The sequence below is a fragment of the Cydia splendana genome, chromosome 22, assembly GCF_910591565.1.
Source record: "Cydia splendana chromosome 22, ilCydSple1.2, whole genome shotgun sequence".
Taxonomy (NCBI): Eukaryota; Metazoa; Arthropoda; class Insecta; order Lepidoptera; family Tortricidae; genus Cydia; species Cydia splendana.
This window is the reverse complement of record NC_085981.1, coordinates 1,110,070-1,129,628: the sequence shown is the minus strand read 5'-3', so window position 1 is coordinate 1,129,628 and position 19,559 is coordinate 1,110,070. Positions and strand designations below refer to the sequence as shown.

The window sequence follows — 19,559 nt, the reverse complement described above, 5'->3', positions numbered from 1 at the left end:
GTTGCAGAACAATGATGAACTATCATGTGACTTCACGCAAGATGAAGTGGACCAAGTTCTTAAACAACTGCCTCTTGGAAAGGCGTCAGGTATCGATGGCATCTGCAACGAGTTTTTGAAACATCTTGGGTCAAAATTTCGGAGGTGGCTTCGGGCATTCTATTCTAACATGTTACAGCGAAATACACTGCCGCCGGGCTTCAACCGCTCAAAAGTGATTGCTATACTTAAGCCAGAAAAGGACCCTCAAGACCCAAAAAGCTATCGCCCTATATCACTTTTGAGCTGCGTGTATAAAGTCCTTGAAAGGCTGATTTATACTCGTATAAGACCGCTTATAGACAATGTCACTCCAGTAGAACAAGCAGGATTCCGCAGCGGACGAAACTGTGCAGACCAAGTACTTTCGCTAACAACCCACATAGAGGCGGGTTTCCAAAATAAACTAAAGACCGTCGCAGTTTTTATTGACCTGTCAGCCGCGTACGATACTGTGTGGAGAATAGGCCTGATGTACAAACTTATGAGGACGGTGCCCTGTAAAAGATTGGTGGGGCTTATCAACAATATGCTGAGTAACCGTGAATTCACCGTTCGCCTTGGTGATAAGCAGAGTCGTGTACGAACACTCAACAACGGACTTCCGCAAGGCTCTGACCTAGCCCCGCTCGTCTTTAACTTGTATACACATGACATCCCAGCAACCACCAGTCGAAAGTTTATATATGCAGATGACATTGCAATCACCAGCCAAAGTACCCACTTTGAACCATCGGAAGAGATATTAAACAGAGACTTGGGCACGCTTGAACGATACTTCAGAAAATGGCGCCTGGTACCTAACGCAAGTAAAACAGAAGTAACAACATTTCATCTCTGCAATAAAGCAGCCAAGTACCAACCTCATATAACATTATCAGGGAAAACTATACAGTACAACCCAACGCCTAAGTACCTGGGCGTGACCCTCGACCGCAGCCTTACGTACGCGCCACATATAGAAAAGCTGGGTAAGAAACTCCAAACCCGAAATAATATCCTGCACAAGCTATCGGGTACTACTTGGGGAGCAAATGCTGATGTCCTTCGAACCACCTGCCTCAGCTTGGTGTACTCAACAGCAGAGTACTGCGCGCCGGTGTGGCTCAACAGTGCGCATGTGCATCGGGTGGATGTGCAACTGAGACAAGCTATGAGATGCATAACAGGAACCATCAAGAGCACCCCCGTAGAGTGGCTACCTGTGCTGAGCCACATAGCTCCTCCGCACTTAAGAAGGCAACATGCTTTGGTCCGAGAAGCTCAGAAGATTCTGGCCAACCCAAATCTACCCGCCTACGACGATCTCAAGAACCCTCCACCCAACCGGCTGATTTCACGTCAACCGCCACATAAGACTGCCTCGATACTCTTAAACACCTCCTTCGACGTTAATGAGAGATGGGCCCACGAATGGAACGAGAACTTGCCCGCCAACCTAAGGACAAACATCGACCCTCTAGAAAAACCAGCAGGCTTCTCACTACCCAGACGAAATTGGTGCCAGTTAAATCGCCTACGAACGGGTTGGGGTAGAAGTCGTGAGTTTCTGCACAGATGTGGCTGGAGAGAGTCGCCAGCATGCGGATGCGGGGCTGCGGTGCAGAGCATGGACCACATTATCCGCGAATGCCCACTCACCAAATACCAGGGCAACCCCGGGGACTTGTTCACCCTAGACAACAATGTCACCCAATGGATCCAGCAATTGGGCGTACTGCTATAATATACTATACTCGTATATCATATTATGAACAATTGTATTTTTGCCATACGAATAAATAAATTTTCCCAAGTTAGAACGGAGAATGAATTATACCTGTAGGTCCGGGTTGTGGTTCTCGCAGAGCAGGCTTCATTACAGACACTTTAGCTCAGCGGTCGGCAACCTTTTAGCAGCCAAGGGCCACATAGCAGTTAACGAAGTGGAAGCGGGCCGCACTTTGTTAATATTTATGACTTTATCAGACATTGTCATTTGTCAATATTACATACAAAATAGCCAGGGAAGCTCACGAGCCGCAAGTTAGAGGTTCGCGGGCTGCATGTGGCCCGCGGGCCGCTGGTTGCCGACCGCTGCAGTTTAGCTGGTAGCACGTCAGAACTGTCTTGCTTCTTTTGTGCCATTTTTTTTTCTAGAACCTTCTTTAAACAACAAATACCTGTAGGTCCGGGTTGTGGTTCTCGCAGAGCAGCTGCAGGAATCGCAGGATGGGCTTCATGACGGATACTTTAGCTGGGAGCACGTCAGAGCTGCCGGCTTCTCGCTTCTTCTCCGCCATTATTTCTTCTAGGACAGTTGTGCCTGTAGAACGGGTTATTTCTTATTTATTCTTAGATACACGCTGTAATATAGTATGATATAGTCTCACAGTGTTACAAACGCTAAGTGACATCAGAAACGAGGTCCCATTTAGTTGTGAGCCGTTTTAGGGGAAACCAGAATATCGAAGTAAAATAGAGTATTAGCTCAATTTCTGAATCAACAAATAAATGAGAAAATTTTATGGTTTTAAACATTTTTTCCGTAGGTATAATTGATTCTTATATAGCAGCAAATCTTTTGTCGAATCGACGATAAGGGCCTTAAAAATTACCTTAAATACAGCGGAGAGCAGACTTGTGGCCAGGGGCATATTTACCCTAGGGCCATCCGGGCCATGGCCCGGGGCGCCAACCCCCGGGGACGCCGCCCCTGGCACAAGACAGCACCACTTTTCTCGGTCCCGTGCGACCTTTCGCCAATTGTTGTTGATCTAAAAACTGTGAATGAGGTTTTTTAAGAAGGCTTACCGTGTGACATGGTGTGTATGTCGGAGTAAGCGTGGACAGCGGTACCACACGCGTTGGTCACCTCGTCATCCATCTCCTCGCCCACTACCAGCGGCCCGGTCGGGGTTTTGCCTGTAAAAATAATCATTTTACCTAACTAGCTATTCCCGTGCGAGTTGGAGGGTCTGCCATCTAGTGCTCTGAATCGAAAGCGAAAACAGTTCACGCTTCTAAGTGCTGCCCCCTACACTTCACGCTGCCTGTATTGAGCATAGTAGGGTCTGCCATCTAGTGGCTTAAATGTAAACATGGAAACTTGACATAATGCTTGGCGCTTCTGTGCTACCGCCTACAGTTTATGCACGCTCCCATTATGGGCCCAAAGACCTATTGAAGATCTCGGCCGGTGATACTAGAATTTATCACTATTTTCTCTTTCGCGCCACTTCGCATCTGTAGGTTAAAAGGGGGGTCAGATCTTTGAGTGTCTCATCACTTCAGTGCGACCAACCAGACACTGCTCACGGCATGATCAAGGAGTAAAAGTCAACGGCATATAACGAAACGTATTCTTTTTTTTTCTTTACCGTCAAGCAAAAACATCTGGGTGGCCCGGATAAATTATTTGTAATATAAAGACCAATCACTCACCGAAAACTTTATCAGTGAAAAAGGTGTTCTTTGTGCTGAAATAAGCTGATTATAATTTATTGTTACCGTCAGTGATAGGCTGCTTGTGTTTGTCGGCGTGTTGCCGCTGCTTGTCGCCGGTGGCCGCGGAGGACGTGCTCGCCGCGAGGGATTTGATCTCCTGCTGTGCTTCGCGCATCTTGTCGTAAAACACCTGCCAACAATCATACATAATAAGCTAACGATGACAAAAAACCAGTCAAGTGCGAATCGGACTCGCGTTCCAAGGGTTCCGTACATTACACTATTTTTAACAATGCATTTCTAATTTGGAACGTGAACGAAATGTCTGTAAAAAACCCGTAGGGGTCGGAACAAAAACTAAGTACTTATGTAATTAAGTCCGACTCACGCTTGACTGCACTGTTCGTTGCAGGTTTTCCTGTCATCTATAGGTAAAGAATTATTTTGTGTATTTTTTTCAAATTGGGGGATGGTCGGACAGACGGACAGACCGACAGACGCACGAGTGATCCTATACGGGTTCCGTTTTTTTCCTTTTGAGGTACGGAACCCTAAAAATTAAGCATATTGAGAGGTTATTGTAGTAAGTCATGAACTTTAACACACTGCGAAAACATCAGTTGGTTGGTTTGGGTGGCTTGTTGACTATTTACAAGAGTGCATTGTGTACTTCGATAACTTCGCGTGCCGTCAACTCACTTGCTTTTTATGCGACCCTCGTACTCGTTGCGAAAATTACAGATCGAGTGCATAATTGTTTTCCATCGTATTTTCTCGGAAACGTTCGTATTTGTCATGCTACTTCAGTCGACCTTAGTACTTTTTGTACCGAGACTGACTGAAATAGCCAAGACACGTTCGTACGTTTCCGTGAAAATAATTATGCACTAAATCTGTAGGTACTGAACTTAAATTAGGTAATTGAAATTGCAAAAACGATTGCACGACCGTGTGAAACCATTACTTTGTCTATAAGAAACAAAAAAGCATATATACTACTGTAATTTTACAATACCTTCAAGAAAGATTGTGAAATTTCTCCATTCTGCAGTTTGGTGAATATACTCGATTGGATTGTGGGGTTGCCTCCTTCCAGTAACGCGATACCTAAAACAGCGAAAACACAATATATTAAATTTGACGTTATTAGCTAACAGTCATTATTAGAATAAAGAAGAATGCTAGCGGCGTCGATCCAATTTTCCAACTTAAGTAATTTGGTCGGAAAATACAATGAAGAGCACCGATAATGAGTAATATAATATTAGGTATTGAAATTTCTTCATTTAGATTCCAAATTACAAGATACCCTTTTTCACTCACCCAACTGTATCGCCTCAAGGAAGATGGCCGGTCGGTTGGTGCTCTTGATGACGAGGTCCACCACCAGGTCCGAGGCCCCCTCGTGGTTCAGGTGGACCTGCACTTGCGCCAGGGTCTGCCCGGTCCGCATTAAAACTTTCGCTGTACGTGAAAAAAAAGTGTAAGGTTGGTGTTTACCAACTTATTATTATTGTTTAATAATGTGCCATTATGAGTATTATGACATAGATTAGAGTATTATTGGAATAATAATTGATATTGAAATTCTGGGTGAAAATACTGACGAATCGTGTACCGAACTTGTAAAATAGTTAAGGAGAATGTATCATGAAGCATCGTAAAGGTCAGCTGTCGAGATTAAATTACTAAATCAAGTTGTACTTAGCCCGGGGTCTACGATAATATTTAAATAAACAATTACATTTAATATCCAATGTATTTTCTGATTTTTAAATTGCAGAAGTGTTTACAAAAACATCACTAGAGTTAAACGAAGACAAGTCTGCAGAGATTTTGACAGCACAAGCAGTGCTGGTGTTATTTTAAACGTCAAACTTCTATGAAATTATGACGTTAAAATAACACTGGCATTGCGTGTGCTGTCAAAATCTCTGCAGACTTTTCTTGGTCTAACTCTATTATCATAGGCGGACAGGTAATCAAAGTTCATTCCGTTTGACACAAATGCGAAGCCAATCAGTCTGCGAACACGTGAAAGCAGCAATACCATTTGCGTAGCGGTGTCATTTATAATGCTCTTCACGGATAACGAAGCTCAATACAGGTATCGTATATTCAAAACAAGGTATTTTGCTTTGCCTGTCTACTAGCAAAACTGTATATTTTTTACACGTGTAGTTTAAAACAGCGTGACGTGAAGCCATAATCTAACACACATGCATTTGAATATAAATGTGTACATTGGTGTTATATGTTGCATACAATGGAGTGGCACAGTTTTATAAATGGTAATATAGGTACTCAGATTCCATTCATGAGTAATTTGAATAACCCACTTTAAATGTTTAGTGCGTCCACTATACTAAATACATTAAAAAAGGCACTCAAGTTTATTTGTCAAAATTACCTCGACATGTTTTTGTGTAACCAATTTTAATATATCTAATGTGTATGATGTGGAGAAAACCGTCTGTCGGGTAAAACCGTCTACAAGCTCTTTCGTCGCTTCTAATTCTTGCGTTTGTACACATACTCCACTTACAGTCGGTAGAGCAGAAGCCTTCCATTCTTCCTTCCCTTCTGACTGTATCTGATCGAAGTTACGTATCCAAATATGTATGTGTCGCTTAACTTCAAACTAGGGTAAATCCATTCGACCCTCTCAGCAAATATCTACCCTATTACCTTTTCTTAGTACCAAAATCGCATAATCTGACAGATGGATTTACCCGAGTTTGAAGTTAAGCGACTCATAAGAGAGTTCTTGTCCTATAACGGTCTTCCCAACCAAAAATGCTATATGCCGATCTTCTCCACATTGACTAAATAATTTCAATTTCACAACATACAATGATCGAATATGTTTCTAAAACTGTGCCAGCAGTGCTTTTCGTGAAGCCTGTGATGAACCCACCTGATTTCTGCATGGTCTGATGGTTTTCTGCGGCACATGCGTTAAATCAAACAAAAATCGTCTCAACTATGCATGAAATAAGAACCAATGTCGTCAGGCACTTATTTTCATTTACACAGATTTCTAGGTTATTGTAATAATTATTCTAAGGAAAGCCACAGGCGTAAAATATAGTTCTTTTGAGCATATCAAGGTTCTAAAGGCGAGCTGATTAAAGTCAAATTAATCAACGATATATTTTGAAATAAATAATTATTGATATATATAATGTTAAAGTAATTATTTAAGTTAGGCAACATCAAATTAGGTAGCATTTAAGGTAAAGAGATTAGCTTAGCTCAAATATCATTATAACTACGCCTGTGGCAATGACAAGTAATTTCTAATCATCATAATGTGCATATTTTGAATATTAACTTTTCACAATTCTATTTATGAATTTATAGTTCGTTTTTTTAGCATTAGAAATAAGGTAAACAAACTTGACGTGTCTTTTAATTGAAAAACACATTTTAAAAATAAGTTACGGCAAATATGTAACAATTATGAATCTAATACGAATATACGATCGATACGATCATTTATATTCTTCTGCTTTCATAAGTAATAGTTATTGATTTTTAAAAAGCGTTTTTCAATTAAAAGATATGTCAAGATCGCTTACCTTTTTTGAAGTTCTTTCTAATGCTAAAAAAAACGAACTATAAAGAAAACGAATGTCACTAAACCACATTAATTTATTCTAGTGTTAAAGAGGTGAAGTTTAAATACTATTTCTAAATAGTAACGTTAAATTTATTAGTAATTCCTGTGCTAGTTCTAAGTGCATTTACTAAGAACATTTCTATTAGACGAAGAATTTTCTGTTAGCAACAGTATGTTTTTGAGCGTATCGTGTACATTCATGGTATTAGATGGCATTTCACCAGTTATTAATCATAATATAATTATATGTGATGCCGTCTTCGTCAGCTGTCGTATGTGCCTCTCATGGTGGTCCCACATTAGCTGTTATAAAATGTGATATAACATTGTGTGACAGGGACAACATAAAACACTATCAATACTATTATGTTGTCCCTGTCACACAAATAACGAAATGTTATACCTATAACACTTTATAACAGCCAATTTGGGAGCACCATTAAAATATTGCACTATTTTACGCGTTAAATGATTGCATGATTGGCTCTTAGCGAGACATAACTGTAATAAAAAAAACTGGAGTGACTCATTTAATATGAGAACATAAAAATCCATGTGAATATCCACAATACGCTCTTATCGCGTAGATGTACGAGTATCATTAATTCCCTCTAACATTATAACTACAAGTATATCCATTGTAAGTAAGTTTGCTTACCACCGGGACCGTGCGTGACGGCGATGGAGCTGAGCGGAGGCTGGATCTTGGGCTCCGACTTGCGGTTCACGAAGTATTGCGAGAGCAGCTTGTTGCGGAGTTGGTTGCCCTGCGAGATGACACGTATACAACGAAATGTACTTATATATAGTGTAAAGAGATAATGGACACGTTTGTGATGCCAGGGGATAGTAGAGTTGGACCAAGAAAAGTCTGCAACGATTTTGATAGCACACACAGTACAAGTGTTATTTAAACGTCATAATGTTATAGAAGTTTGACGTTTAAAATAACACTTGCACTGCGTGTGCTATCAAAATCGTTGCAGACTTTTCTTGGTTTAACTCTATGAATGCCGTCAATATTGTAACGAAAAATGACGAGAACGGTATTAATCAAATTGTAAGGGTCAGTTGCATCAACCACATTTCAACGACACTCATCAGTTTTCTATGAAACTTTACATAGGTACAAAAATATAGCAAATTTACGAATATTTTATTTATTTTATTTAATCTTTATTGCACATAAGAAAACACACTGTACAAAAGGCGAACTTAATGCCATAAGGCAATCTCTACTGCAGTCAACCTTTAGGCAAAGCAGGTAAGTTGTAGGCGGTGCAAAAACTTGTGACATAGATGATACAATTAGGTACCTGTACGAACACAATACAATCATAAGAAATACACAAGCATATATAAATAATATTGATGCAAATACATATACGAGCCCCGATGCATATGTTTTCGTCTAGTCAGACCATTTTTTGAGGTTCTCGCGTTTGTACAAAAATAATGTTTTAGTTTAAAAATCACTAATATTTAATGCTTATACTAATGTAGTTTCATTTTATATGGTAATATTCTACAATAACTAAATCCAAATACAAGAAATACCGTTTGTACTGAAAGGAAAAAAATAACATTTTTTATTTGACGGGTAGGAATATAACAGATGTGAAAAGGGCTATTACAAGGGAAAGCAACACGGCTCTGCCAATGTACTGACAATTTTGTTTCGAGCCCATGCATGCAACAGTGCTGTAGGAGAGGACAATATAATTTGGGCAACGTTTTTGAAAATAACATTTTTTCAGTAATAAAAGCCTCATGCAATTTTATTATACGATCAAAATAAACTAGATTAAACATTACTATTATGGTTCCCATTACTGGGTCATTTTATGTTCATGTGTAAAATTTATTAGAATAAACAAAATTGTTGTGTAGAACTAGACGAACTAATTTGCATCGGGGCTCGTACTACATACATACGAAATCAGATGAACTTACAAAGCTGAAACGCTAAGATTTTTCAGTACTGCCAGCAAAAGGGTACACTTAATGATTTTTTTAAAGCAAACCTGTTCGGACACTGTATTTTCTAGTGAATTGATTGTTTCACAATTCGTCTGGATTAATAAAAACGTAAGTGCCAGTAAATAAACGCTAAATGTAAGATTTGCCGGTTTGTTGTCGGTACCTTTTCCCCGTATTCCGGATCCACAGCCATCATCTCCCGTAACGTGCGCAGCACCTTCACGCACAGCTTCTCTTCCTTCTCTTCTAGAAGCTTCTCCGTGTGACGGATTAGTCTGGAAATAATACTTTCAACATGATTGTGCGAAAAACAGTTTGTTTTTATTTATTACCTTGAAAATAAACTATTCCCTGCAGTTGAAAACCACAGGGCCAAGGGTTTGCTTGTGTCGTAAATATAAAAAAAAATTACATCATTAACCAGACTACAACTTCCTTGAACCTGATCGTTTTTGAAAATTGGGTAAATATGTAGGCTGCACACGCGGGCTACAAAAACGTATCGAGACGCCTATTTAAACAAATTTCAACAATAAGGTCTTAATATATAGTTTTGGCGCTACATTGAAACACGACACAGATATGCCCAACACAAACATACAAAATTGCTAAAATCCTAACCATAACCCTTTCTTTTAGAATTGCCGTTTTTGCGTAAAAATACTAGTGTATTGAACTGATATTAAGTGGACATACCTGGATATAAAGATGCCTCTCGTGTTTTCCGCAGCGGCCTCGCCCGGACTCGTGAACAGCAGATGCGGTTTGTACAAGATGTCGACCAGCAACGACAGTTCTGCTTGTAACAGTGGTCGCAGTTGTTCTTCTAGCAGTGCCACTATCTCTTGTAGACCCTCCATTACTGATCTGTCGTTTTGTAGATTCGACTGTAAGAAAATAAGTAGTATTCAGTTATATTGTAAATAGGAGCGTAATTAAAAAAGTTAGTGGCGAACGTTAATATGACATTACTGTTATCTAAGGATGACCAATTTCTTGGTCCAATGTCGTTACGTCTCACTCTCTGATTAAGCAAAATGTGTGAAGCAAATACACATTAGACCAAGATATTGGACAGTTGGAATACCAACCTTACACAACCTTTTTTTGATCAAATAACAAGAGTGATCTTTTGTTATATTGTTTCAAGCAGGTGATGGGAGCAGTAGTGAAAGACAACTTCTTGAGCCAGAAAATGGGTTGAAATAACTTTCGGTCTAGATAAAATTAAAGATAAAACTGATTTCAGGCATCTGTGTAAACTATCGAGTTGTACACAGTGACAGTTACGTGTTGCGTTACATTATAGTTCATTAAATCGTTGTATAATGAATATTTCAGTTCAGTGTCATAAAAAACCAACATTAAATACTTTTTAGGAACTGGGGGAGGATCTTTATAGTGTTAATTAAAACTATTAAGAAATAGGAAAAACCGGGCAAGTGCGAGTCGGACTCGCGCACGAAGGGTTCCGTACCATAATGAAAAAAAAAACGGGAAAAAATGCAAAAAAAAAAACGGTCACCCATCCAAGTACTGACCACGCCCGACGTTGCTTAACTTCGGTCAAAAATCACGTTTGTTGTATGGGAGTCCCACTTAAATCTTTATTTTATCCTGTTTTTAGTATTTGTTGTTATAGCGGCAACAGAAATACATCATCTGTGAAAATTTCAACTGTCTAGCTATCACGGTTCGTGAGATACAGCCTGGTGACAGACAGACGGACGGACGGACGGACAGCGAAGTCTTAGTAATAGGGTCCCGTTTTACCTTTTGGGTACGGAACCCTAAAAACAGTTGTGTTAACAATAGTGACCTGAGAAGCCATTTTCTCCAGTTTGGAGGTCTTGGAGGCGAGCAGCCACTTGCTGGTCTGTCGGGAGAACTGCGCCACTTTCTCGAACACCGCCTGGATCTTGCCTTCCAGCTCTAGAGGTATCGCTATACTACGGGATTTTGCTGAAAACAAAGTTTGAAAATAAGTTTTTGTAAATATCCACTTCCATTTATACCCGAAATTTCGAGATTTCCCGGGGATTCGTTCACCAGTTCCGGTACTGGAAGAAAGTGCCCGTTCCCGGGTAAAATCAATTTCGGGAATTCCCGGGAGCATGCCCTAGTTTTGATACCGCTTGAACAACGAAACTCTCAAAGATCTGATGGCTTTCTATCCCAACTGGCACGAAAGCTCGCATAGTAAGTTAAATTAGTAAAAAAATATATGATATCGTTAACTATGTTGTTTCTTCTGGTACAAACAGCAACACTCTTAACTGTACATCGGTGGACCTTATGCCTATTGTAATAATGTCCACCGACGGACAGTTAACAGTGTGGGCGATGGTACCTCCGGTCTTCATCATTAGACCAGCTTGTCGATACCAACGCCAACATTACATTTCCGAAATTATGTTATATTCTAGCCCCCTTATTCATAAACGTTTACTAAAGTTGACAAGCCGATAATAATCGTTTGTCCCTTTCCATCATACCAATACGTCGGAAAGGGACAAACGATTATTATCGGCTTGTCAACTTTAGTAAACGTTTATGAAGAAGGGGGTATGTCAATCAGACAACGCTCTGGTTCATATCTTGCATGGTATCCAGAGTCAGCATGTAAACAATATATTAAGACGTACCGACTTCGCTAAGGGTCCGGATGCACTTCTCCACATTAAGCTTTTGAGGGGGAGTCAGCCAGGGGCACTGGTAGATGCGGAACGTCGTCTGTAGCAGCTTCACGAAGATAGACTGCCGCGTCTGCGTACATGAATAAATATAAATAATTGTGGGACAATCTTACACAGATGCCTAGCTCCACAGGAAGCTAAATAAGGCGTAATTATTTTGTGCCTGTTTATCTTGGCCCACTTAAATGCTACTTTCTGAACTGAATTAGACCCAATGATTCACGCTAAATACGCTGCACGCTGCACTACATGACTCCAGCTCGCTGGCAAACCTTGAGTTCAGATTCCTGAACTTAGTCTCTGATATTTTAATAAAATGCTCATATACTTACACAAATCAACAGCGATCCGTTGGAATGCGTGAACAAACCAGGAATTAATTAGATTATAATACAAAAATTAACACCATTTCGATGCGAGAACCGTAGATACATAATGGTTACCGATGAAGCTAGCAAAAATTCCCATAACAATTTTGTAATTTTGTAAAACGCTCAGTAGGTATACTGGGTCAAGCAGATCTTGTCAGTAGAAAAAGGCGCGAAATTCAAATTTTCTATGGGACGATATCGTTTCGCGCCTACATTTTTCAAATTTGCCGCCTTTTTCTACTGACAAGATCTGCTTGACCCAGTATATATTAGGCCTACTGTGCTCCCACTGTTACTGGATACTAATATGTCACACTAGTACCTGCACAGTGGTGCTCTGGTCGCTGAAGGGCGAGTTGAAGAACGTGCATATTGTCTGAACTAGCACGTCGGTCACGTAGTTCACCCAGGCCTTCTGTGCTCCGCATGTGGTAGCTGCCGGCTCCTCGGACGTGCCTGGGACTGGATACAAATGTTTTAAGAGCGGTGACAATCTCACTGTACTGTACTGTTGCCAGTTGCCGATACGCACTGTATAATACCCACTTTTAAAATAAATAAATCGCTTTGTTTTGTTTTAGATTATATTTTATGCTATTCGTGCACTCAGTAAATAATGTATATAATAAATAAAATAAATAAATAAAGTTTTATTTTCAGGCATCACGTACAGTAAATAGTACACCCATATCAAACTAAAATGTTTGTTTGTATTTCTCTATGTAAGTGATTTATAATTCTTTTGGAGAAATAAATTCTTAAACCATAAACCATAGAGCAAATAAACACTAACCCACTTATTCATATCGCGCTACAAACCCCAATTAGCTAATAATCGTTTGTCCTTATCTGTCATTTTGACTTACGTGTTTGTAAGAAAGGGATAAAACAAATAACTAAATCAGGCCCGTATAGTTTTATGAATAAGGGGGTAAATAAATAATTCAAAATTAAGTCACTTTCTGATGAAGCAAAACAACGGTCACCCGCTCTGAGCAACAGCGCTAGCTACCGAACGCCCTCATGACTTAGGGCTGATTTAGACGGCGCGCGAACTCGCATGCGATTTTAGTTACATTGCGGACTGTTGGTTACGTCCAATTCAATCGACCGATCAAGAGCATGTAATGAAACAATGAAAAATATAGCAATGTAATGAAACTCGCATGCGAGTTCTCGCATCGTCTAAATCAGCCCTTATGGTCGTGAATGTAGCGGGTATAAAAACTTACAAGCGACTTGCAAATGCGCGTCTCCTTGTAGTATCGCCCGCATGTCTTGTAGGAACGAGCGCTCAAACAAGTCCCACATGTAGTTGCTGGAGTATATCTCCTTCATCTCCACTTCGGTGTCGATGTAGCAGTGGTTTAGGAAGCCTACGTACGCTTCGTCTTATGGTCGTGAATGTAGCGGGTATACAAACTCACCAGCGACTTGCAAATGCGCGTCTCCTTGTAGGATCGCCTGCATGTCTTGTAGAACGAGCGCTCGAACAAGTCCCACATGTAGTTGCTGGAGTATATCTCCTTCATCTCCACTTCGGTGTCGATGTAGCAGTGGTTTAGGAAGCCTACGTACGCTTCGTCTTATGGTCGTGAATGTAGCGGTATACAAACTCACCAGCGACTTGCAAATGCGCGTCTCCTTGTAGGATCGCCTGCATGTCTTGTAGGAACGAGCGCTCGAACAAGTCCCACATGTAGTTGCTGGAGTATATCTCCTTCATCTCCACTTCGGTGTCGATGTAGCAGTGGTTTAGGAAGCCTACGTACGCTTCTTCTTATGGTCGTGAATGTAGCGGGTATACAAACTCACCAGCGACTTGCAAATGCGCGTCTCCTTATAGTATCGCCTGCATGTCTTGTAGGAACGAGTGCTCGAACAAGTCCCACATGTAGTTGCTGGAGTATATCTCCTTCATCTCCACTTCGGTGTCGATGTAGCAGTGGTTTAGGAAACCAACGTACGCTTCTTCTTATGGTCGTGAATGTAGCGGGTATACAAACTTACCAGCGACTTGCAAATGCGCGTCTCCTTGTAGGATCGCCTGCATGTCTTGTAGGAACGAGCGCTCGAACAAGTCCCACATGTAGTTGCTGGAGTATATCTCCTTCATCTCCACTTCGGTGTCGATGTAGCAGTGGTTTAGGAAGCCTACATACGCTTCTTTGACCTGGAAAAATCGAATCGTATAAAAATTGCATTAAAATAAAAATCAAAATTAACTGCGAAAATTAACCTGAGATTTGGTTGTAGCAACCATAATTTACAAGTTGTCAACTACGGCGCGTAGTATCAAACGTATGTATGACAGCGCTCTCACACAACGCAACTTATGGAAAACTGGTTTTCAATTTCGTAGTTGACAATTTGCCATTCTTGGGTAGCCACGTGTGAGAAAGGCCTTAAATCAAGAGGATATATTAGCTGAGGCCCTTCTCAGATTTGAGAATTTTAGGTACCTACCTCCGTCGCGCTGACAGGGGCGGCTCCTAAAATTAGTGCGATAAGGACAACTGCAACTTAGGCGAAAAATCCTGCGTAAAAATCTCAGAAATCGAGGCTTCCTTCTCATTATTTTCCTCCTCCAAAACTTAACCAATCGTAACGAAATTTTGGGAACGGAATGAGAAAGAAATTATCTGTGTCTGACCGTCTTGATTTTTGCGTTTATTGTTGCCAATTTTGTATGCTAGTCGTCTGTTTACGTCGCATTCATATGACCGTTTTTAGCGCTATTTGAAGTAACCTAGTTCTTATAAAATCAAGTATATCAAAAAAAGCGAAACATATAGACACAGATACTGGTAGTATTGAACATAATATATAAAAAAAATTACTCATCTAGGGCCAAAATCTCGAGAACGTTTGTATGGAAAAATTACCACTAATGTGGATACATTATTGGATCTTAAGATATGTAAATCTCCGCTCACCTCTGATCGCGGTCCCAGTTTGTGAGTAAGTTATCAATATTGTGTTACCTCTGGTATACAGTCCGGGTGCGTGATCATGGAGACGATGTCGTCGAGCGGCAACAGGCTGTGACATTTTATCTCGGTGTACACGTTCTTGCCCATCGTGCAACATGTCAGAAGCTTCACCAACTGGATGTGGTATCTGGAAGAAAATTATTTAAGTAAACATTAAAGCAACCAAATCTGTTCACTCGTAACGTACGAGTTACAGTGCCACAGACAGACACACACAGTACCGTCTTTACCATAAGGGCATACGGGGCCCCGTGCCCAGGGCCCCCATCCTCAGGGGGCCCCGAAGGACAGACAGTAACAGTATATTTGATTACCCATTATAAATAGAAGACCATAGTAGAATTTTTTTAGATTAATTCGCTTTCTTTACTTTCCAAAAGGGCCCCAGCATAGTTTAAGACGGCCCTGGACACACAATTTTTTAATTTCAAGGATCTTCTCATTTAGAATTTCAAAGACTGTCATATAAACTAGGTACGTAAAAAACTGCGTGAATTTAATCTTTTTCAAAATCATAATGTTGCATATATCGATCGAACTATTGCATTTATTCAAGTAAGTTAAAGCCATTGGTTTTCTCTTTATTGCATAATACATATATGCATTATTAGTTTTTAGGGTTCCGTATCCAAAGAGTAAAAACGGGACTCTATTACTAAGACTCCGCTGTCCGTCCGTCCGTCCATCTGTCTGTCTGTCACCAGGCTGCATCTCATGAACCGTGATAGCTAGGCAGTTGAAATTTTCACAGATGATGTATTTCTGTTGCGGCTATAACAACAAATATTAAAAACAGAATAAAATAAATATTTAAGTGGGGCTCCCGTACAACAAACGTGATTTTTTTGCTGTTTTTTGCGTAATGGTACGGACTTCTTGAATCACTCCGGAATGGTGCGCGAGTCCGACTCGCATTTGGCCGATTTTATACATATATTACTTTATTACCTCAAGGCTTCTGGCATCTCGTTGGTCTGCTTGTACTGGCGCATCATCTGTATGAAGTTGTTGAACGACACCCGGTCGTTGTAGAATATCAGCACGTCTTCGCCGGCGTTCACCATCTGAAACATATGTGTTTTTGTGAAAGGAAAACATATTAACATGTCAAGCGTTCAGTAGGCTACGGTAGTCTACAGATATAATGTGCTGGCAATGTCAAATTTTGTCAAAATGTTAATGGCGTTATTATCCATAAAAAAAAAACAATTGCATTAATATTTCTTGTATAGTATCAAATTGATAGTACTTATCATATTTCTTCACGCCACTGTTCGGAAATGTGGCAATAGATGGTCTAAAACCAAGCTGGAAAGTAGGCAATAGCTGTAGCACCTGAACCACCACTACTACAATGTTTCATTGTTATCATCATCTGTCATTGGTGACAGTTCGCTACAGCAATGAGTATCATTTAAAACATAAAAATCAATAAAAGGTCTTTTTTGGCGCAACTTTTTCCTTCAAAAATAAAATTAGGTTATTTATAGGACCAATTTCTAGTTTAAAACAAATAAATGTCAATACCATTCATTCATTCAGTTAGTTCATTCGATTCACGCTTAAGGCGTTTTTTTACTTTTGTAGCTGTTTGTGGTTTTTTTTAGCAAAAACGCTTCTAAGTTTAGAGTCGGTTTGAAGCAAACAACAGAAAAACGCCTCTTAAAAGTGATAAAAAAAGTAAAAAAGGCGGGATCGGAAAATACTCACTGAATTGGATAGTGTAAATTGTGTTGTGTTTGACTAAAAAATACAAGAAACACGTATCTACGATCGCTATAAAAATGAGTTCTTCTACTGAAGAAAATTATATTCGTACGCTGACTCCTACCGAAATTCAAGAGACAGCACAGGCAGTGGCTAGTAATTTGCTACCAGAGAAATCGAGGGCTAGTACTTATAGTTATGCAAATGTTTTCTTATTTCCTCGCAGTAGTCGTGAAAAGCACTATGTAATGCCTCGGCCGGAAACGCTAAAGATGGACTCGTATTATTCGAGGGCCTCCACTAACGTGTCGGCCCTCGAACTCACTCGTCCATCTTTTAGCGGTTTTCCGTCCTCTCCTACAATATACTATATATTGATTTAATTTAATTTCTTTAAAATTTTAATTAGTTTGTTTATAAACTGAAATAAATGTCATAATATACTAAGAAAAGGTGACCAAGGCGTCCAGTGCCCCAGGCTGGAATCGAACCAGCGTCCTCTGCTATCGCGGCGGTGCCTCCGCACACATTTGACAAGATCGTGTAAGACATTTAATACATCGCATAAAATAATTGTTTCCTGAAACGCTCAATACTACAATAGGAACAAAATATAATAAGATAAAAATCCGACCTAAGTACCTTTAGGCGAAGTTATTATTACAACGCCGTAAGGCAGGCCCATATTCGACATATTTGAACACACCGCACCGCGACATATTTAGACTATAACCGACAGTAGCTACCTTAATCGCTTGTACAATATGAATAAAATATAATTCTTAGATAAAATTGTTCTTCCGACCTAAGGAACCTAAAATAATATTATTATCATTCAACACACCGCGCAGCTGCGCGTATAGATAAAACATGCCGCGGTCGAAAAAACCGGTAGCTACGAGTGAGTCATTGCCTGACATTGACAGTATTCCTTAGCAAAACGGCGCCGTATGTGTTTCGTATGTGTTTAGATCTCGTGTTTATTTTTATTATCGCAAACCGCGGTCAGTTCTCGTAACAACTGACAATGCTACAGCAATGCTATCAGTAATGTGGGTAATTATAAATTGACAATGACAATAAATACAGTTTCGGGTATATCGGCGGTTTGGTTTTGATTTAAAACCGTTACTGTGCTGTTCTTTGTTATTCTTAACGTCTGTGTTGGGTTTTAAACTGTTCGTCTTGCAAAATGGACTCGAGAAATGAAATATCTGAGGAACTGGCTAGCAGAATGAACTCGGGATTGTCAATGCAAAGTGGTAAGTGGTGTTTTATTGTAACATAATAAAGATTCAAATTAAGGCGTTGTTACTGTTAGGCTGCTGTTATGTCGAAAGTTCATATTTCGGTTACATTTTTCATACAATATATTGATAACTGTAATATTTTGCCGAATGTTACGAATTTTACAGGTGTTATAAAGGAAACCTAATCTACCTTTTATAATTATAGTAATAAAATAACGTACCTAGTAATATAACCTAACAAAAGATCGTTATGCGTTTGCCGGTACAAATTTTTTTGCGAATATTATAAAGGGTTATTATATTTTGTTGATTTATTTGCTTTTGTTTGATTCCACTCTTTAAGGGGCGTAAAAAATATATTCTAATAATTTTAAATTAAAATGAATCGCATAGCTCGCCCGCGTAACACAGTTAAGTAAAAAAATGAAAAAAAAGTGGTAAAACGGATTTATAATGGTATTTGTAAATAAAATCAGTCAGATTTCAAAATCGAAGTTACTTCTCGGTGCGCCGGCATTACCGGGATTACCATTTTTCTAATGCTAAAAAAACGAGGTATACTATGTCGTGAATGACCTAAATCAGTATATTGACGCTATAGCATAGTCTAATAGAACATGGTCTTCTATTCCCAGAGTGACACAGGCCCAGGGGGGCGAAACTTCAAAGAGGGGTACCTTATATATGGAAACTAGCGCAGTCAGCATTATGTTTACAGCAACATTTCCTCACCTGATGCTTCCATGTAAATCAATTAGATGGTGTCACCGCTAGGTCTGTGATGTCTTAAAAAACACGCATCCAGGCCATAATTGTTAAAAAGAAAAAAAACTTTGTCTTTGCATTTTTATCACAAATTCCGTTTCAAGTATGAAACGTTTAATATTTTCAGTAATTTAGGTACCTCACATTTTTTAATCGTCTTAATATAATTGTATTTATATTAAAATAATATAATCGTTTTTATTAAGAACATTTAACTAAATAGTTTCGCCAAGTGCCTTACGTGAAAGGAAACGTTAAAACAAAAAACATAGTAACCGTCAAACTATAAAAGTCAAACAGAAGATTCTAATTTTTTGTAATTTTAATTAATAATTTATAGTATAATCACTATAAATTGATGAAAATGAGTGCGCCTGGGAGAAAGAAACGTTATTGCCTTTTCGGCTGTGCGAATTAAAACAACATGACTCCAAAACGCAGCAATGCTTCGTGGCTCGTGCTAGCTAGTCAAATTTAAGTCCAAGTTTTAATAGTGGATTTGTATTATTTCGAACTAATTTATTATAATAAGTGGAACCCTTAGAAAATATTTTTTGGTTTGTTACGCATGTAAGTAATGAAAAATAAATGATATTTTTACACATCGTGTTTTTACTTTTGCGACTAAAATATTCTTTGGTGTGAACATTTATAAAATACTGGTCTAGGTAGTAAATCGTCACTGAATGAATATGTATTATAGTACATAA

General features: G+C 39.4%; 1 protein-coding gene across 1 annotated transcript in view; it reads right to left on the bottom strand.

Moving 5' to 3' along the window:
• Positions 1-19,559, bottom strand: part of LOC134801570 (inositol 1,4,5-trisphosphate receptor) — a 142,652-nt gene that overhangs the window by 38,863 nt on the left and 84,230 nt on the right. Inside the window, exons 33-46 of the mRNA XM_063774185.1 lie at positions 16,076-16,191; positions 15,119-15,254; positions 14,145-14,307; positions 12,457-12,596; positions 11,713-11,833; positions 10,887-11,029; positions 9,764-9,954; positions 9,231-9,342; positions 7,746-7,854; positions 4,789-4,929; positions 4,481-4,572; positions 3,529-3,655; positions 2,833-2,943; positions 2,202-2,344 (exon numbers count right to left, since the gene is read on the bottom strand). Of these exons, the coding sequence (XP_063630255.1) occupies positions 2,202-2,344; positions 2,833-2,943; positions 3,529-3,655; positions 4,481-4,572; positions 4,789-4,929; positions 7,746-7,854; positions 9,231-9,342; positions 9,764-9,954; positions 10,887-11,029; positions 11,713-11,833; positions 12,457-12,596; positions 14,145-14,307; positions 15,119-15,254; positions 16,076-16,191 (1,845 nt within the window). The remainder of the gene's footprint in view (positions 1-2,201; positions 2,345-2,832; positions 2,944-3,528; positions 3,656-4,480; positions 4,573-4,788; positions 4,930-7,745; positions 7,855-9,230; positions 9,343-9,763; positions 9,955-10,886; positions 11,030-11,712; positions 11,834-12,456; positions 12,597-14,144; positions 14,308-15,118; positions 15,255-16,075; positions 16,192-19,559) is intronic.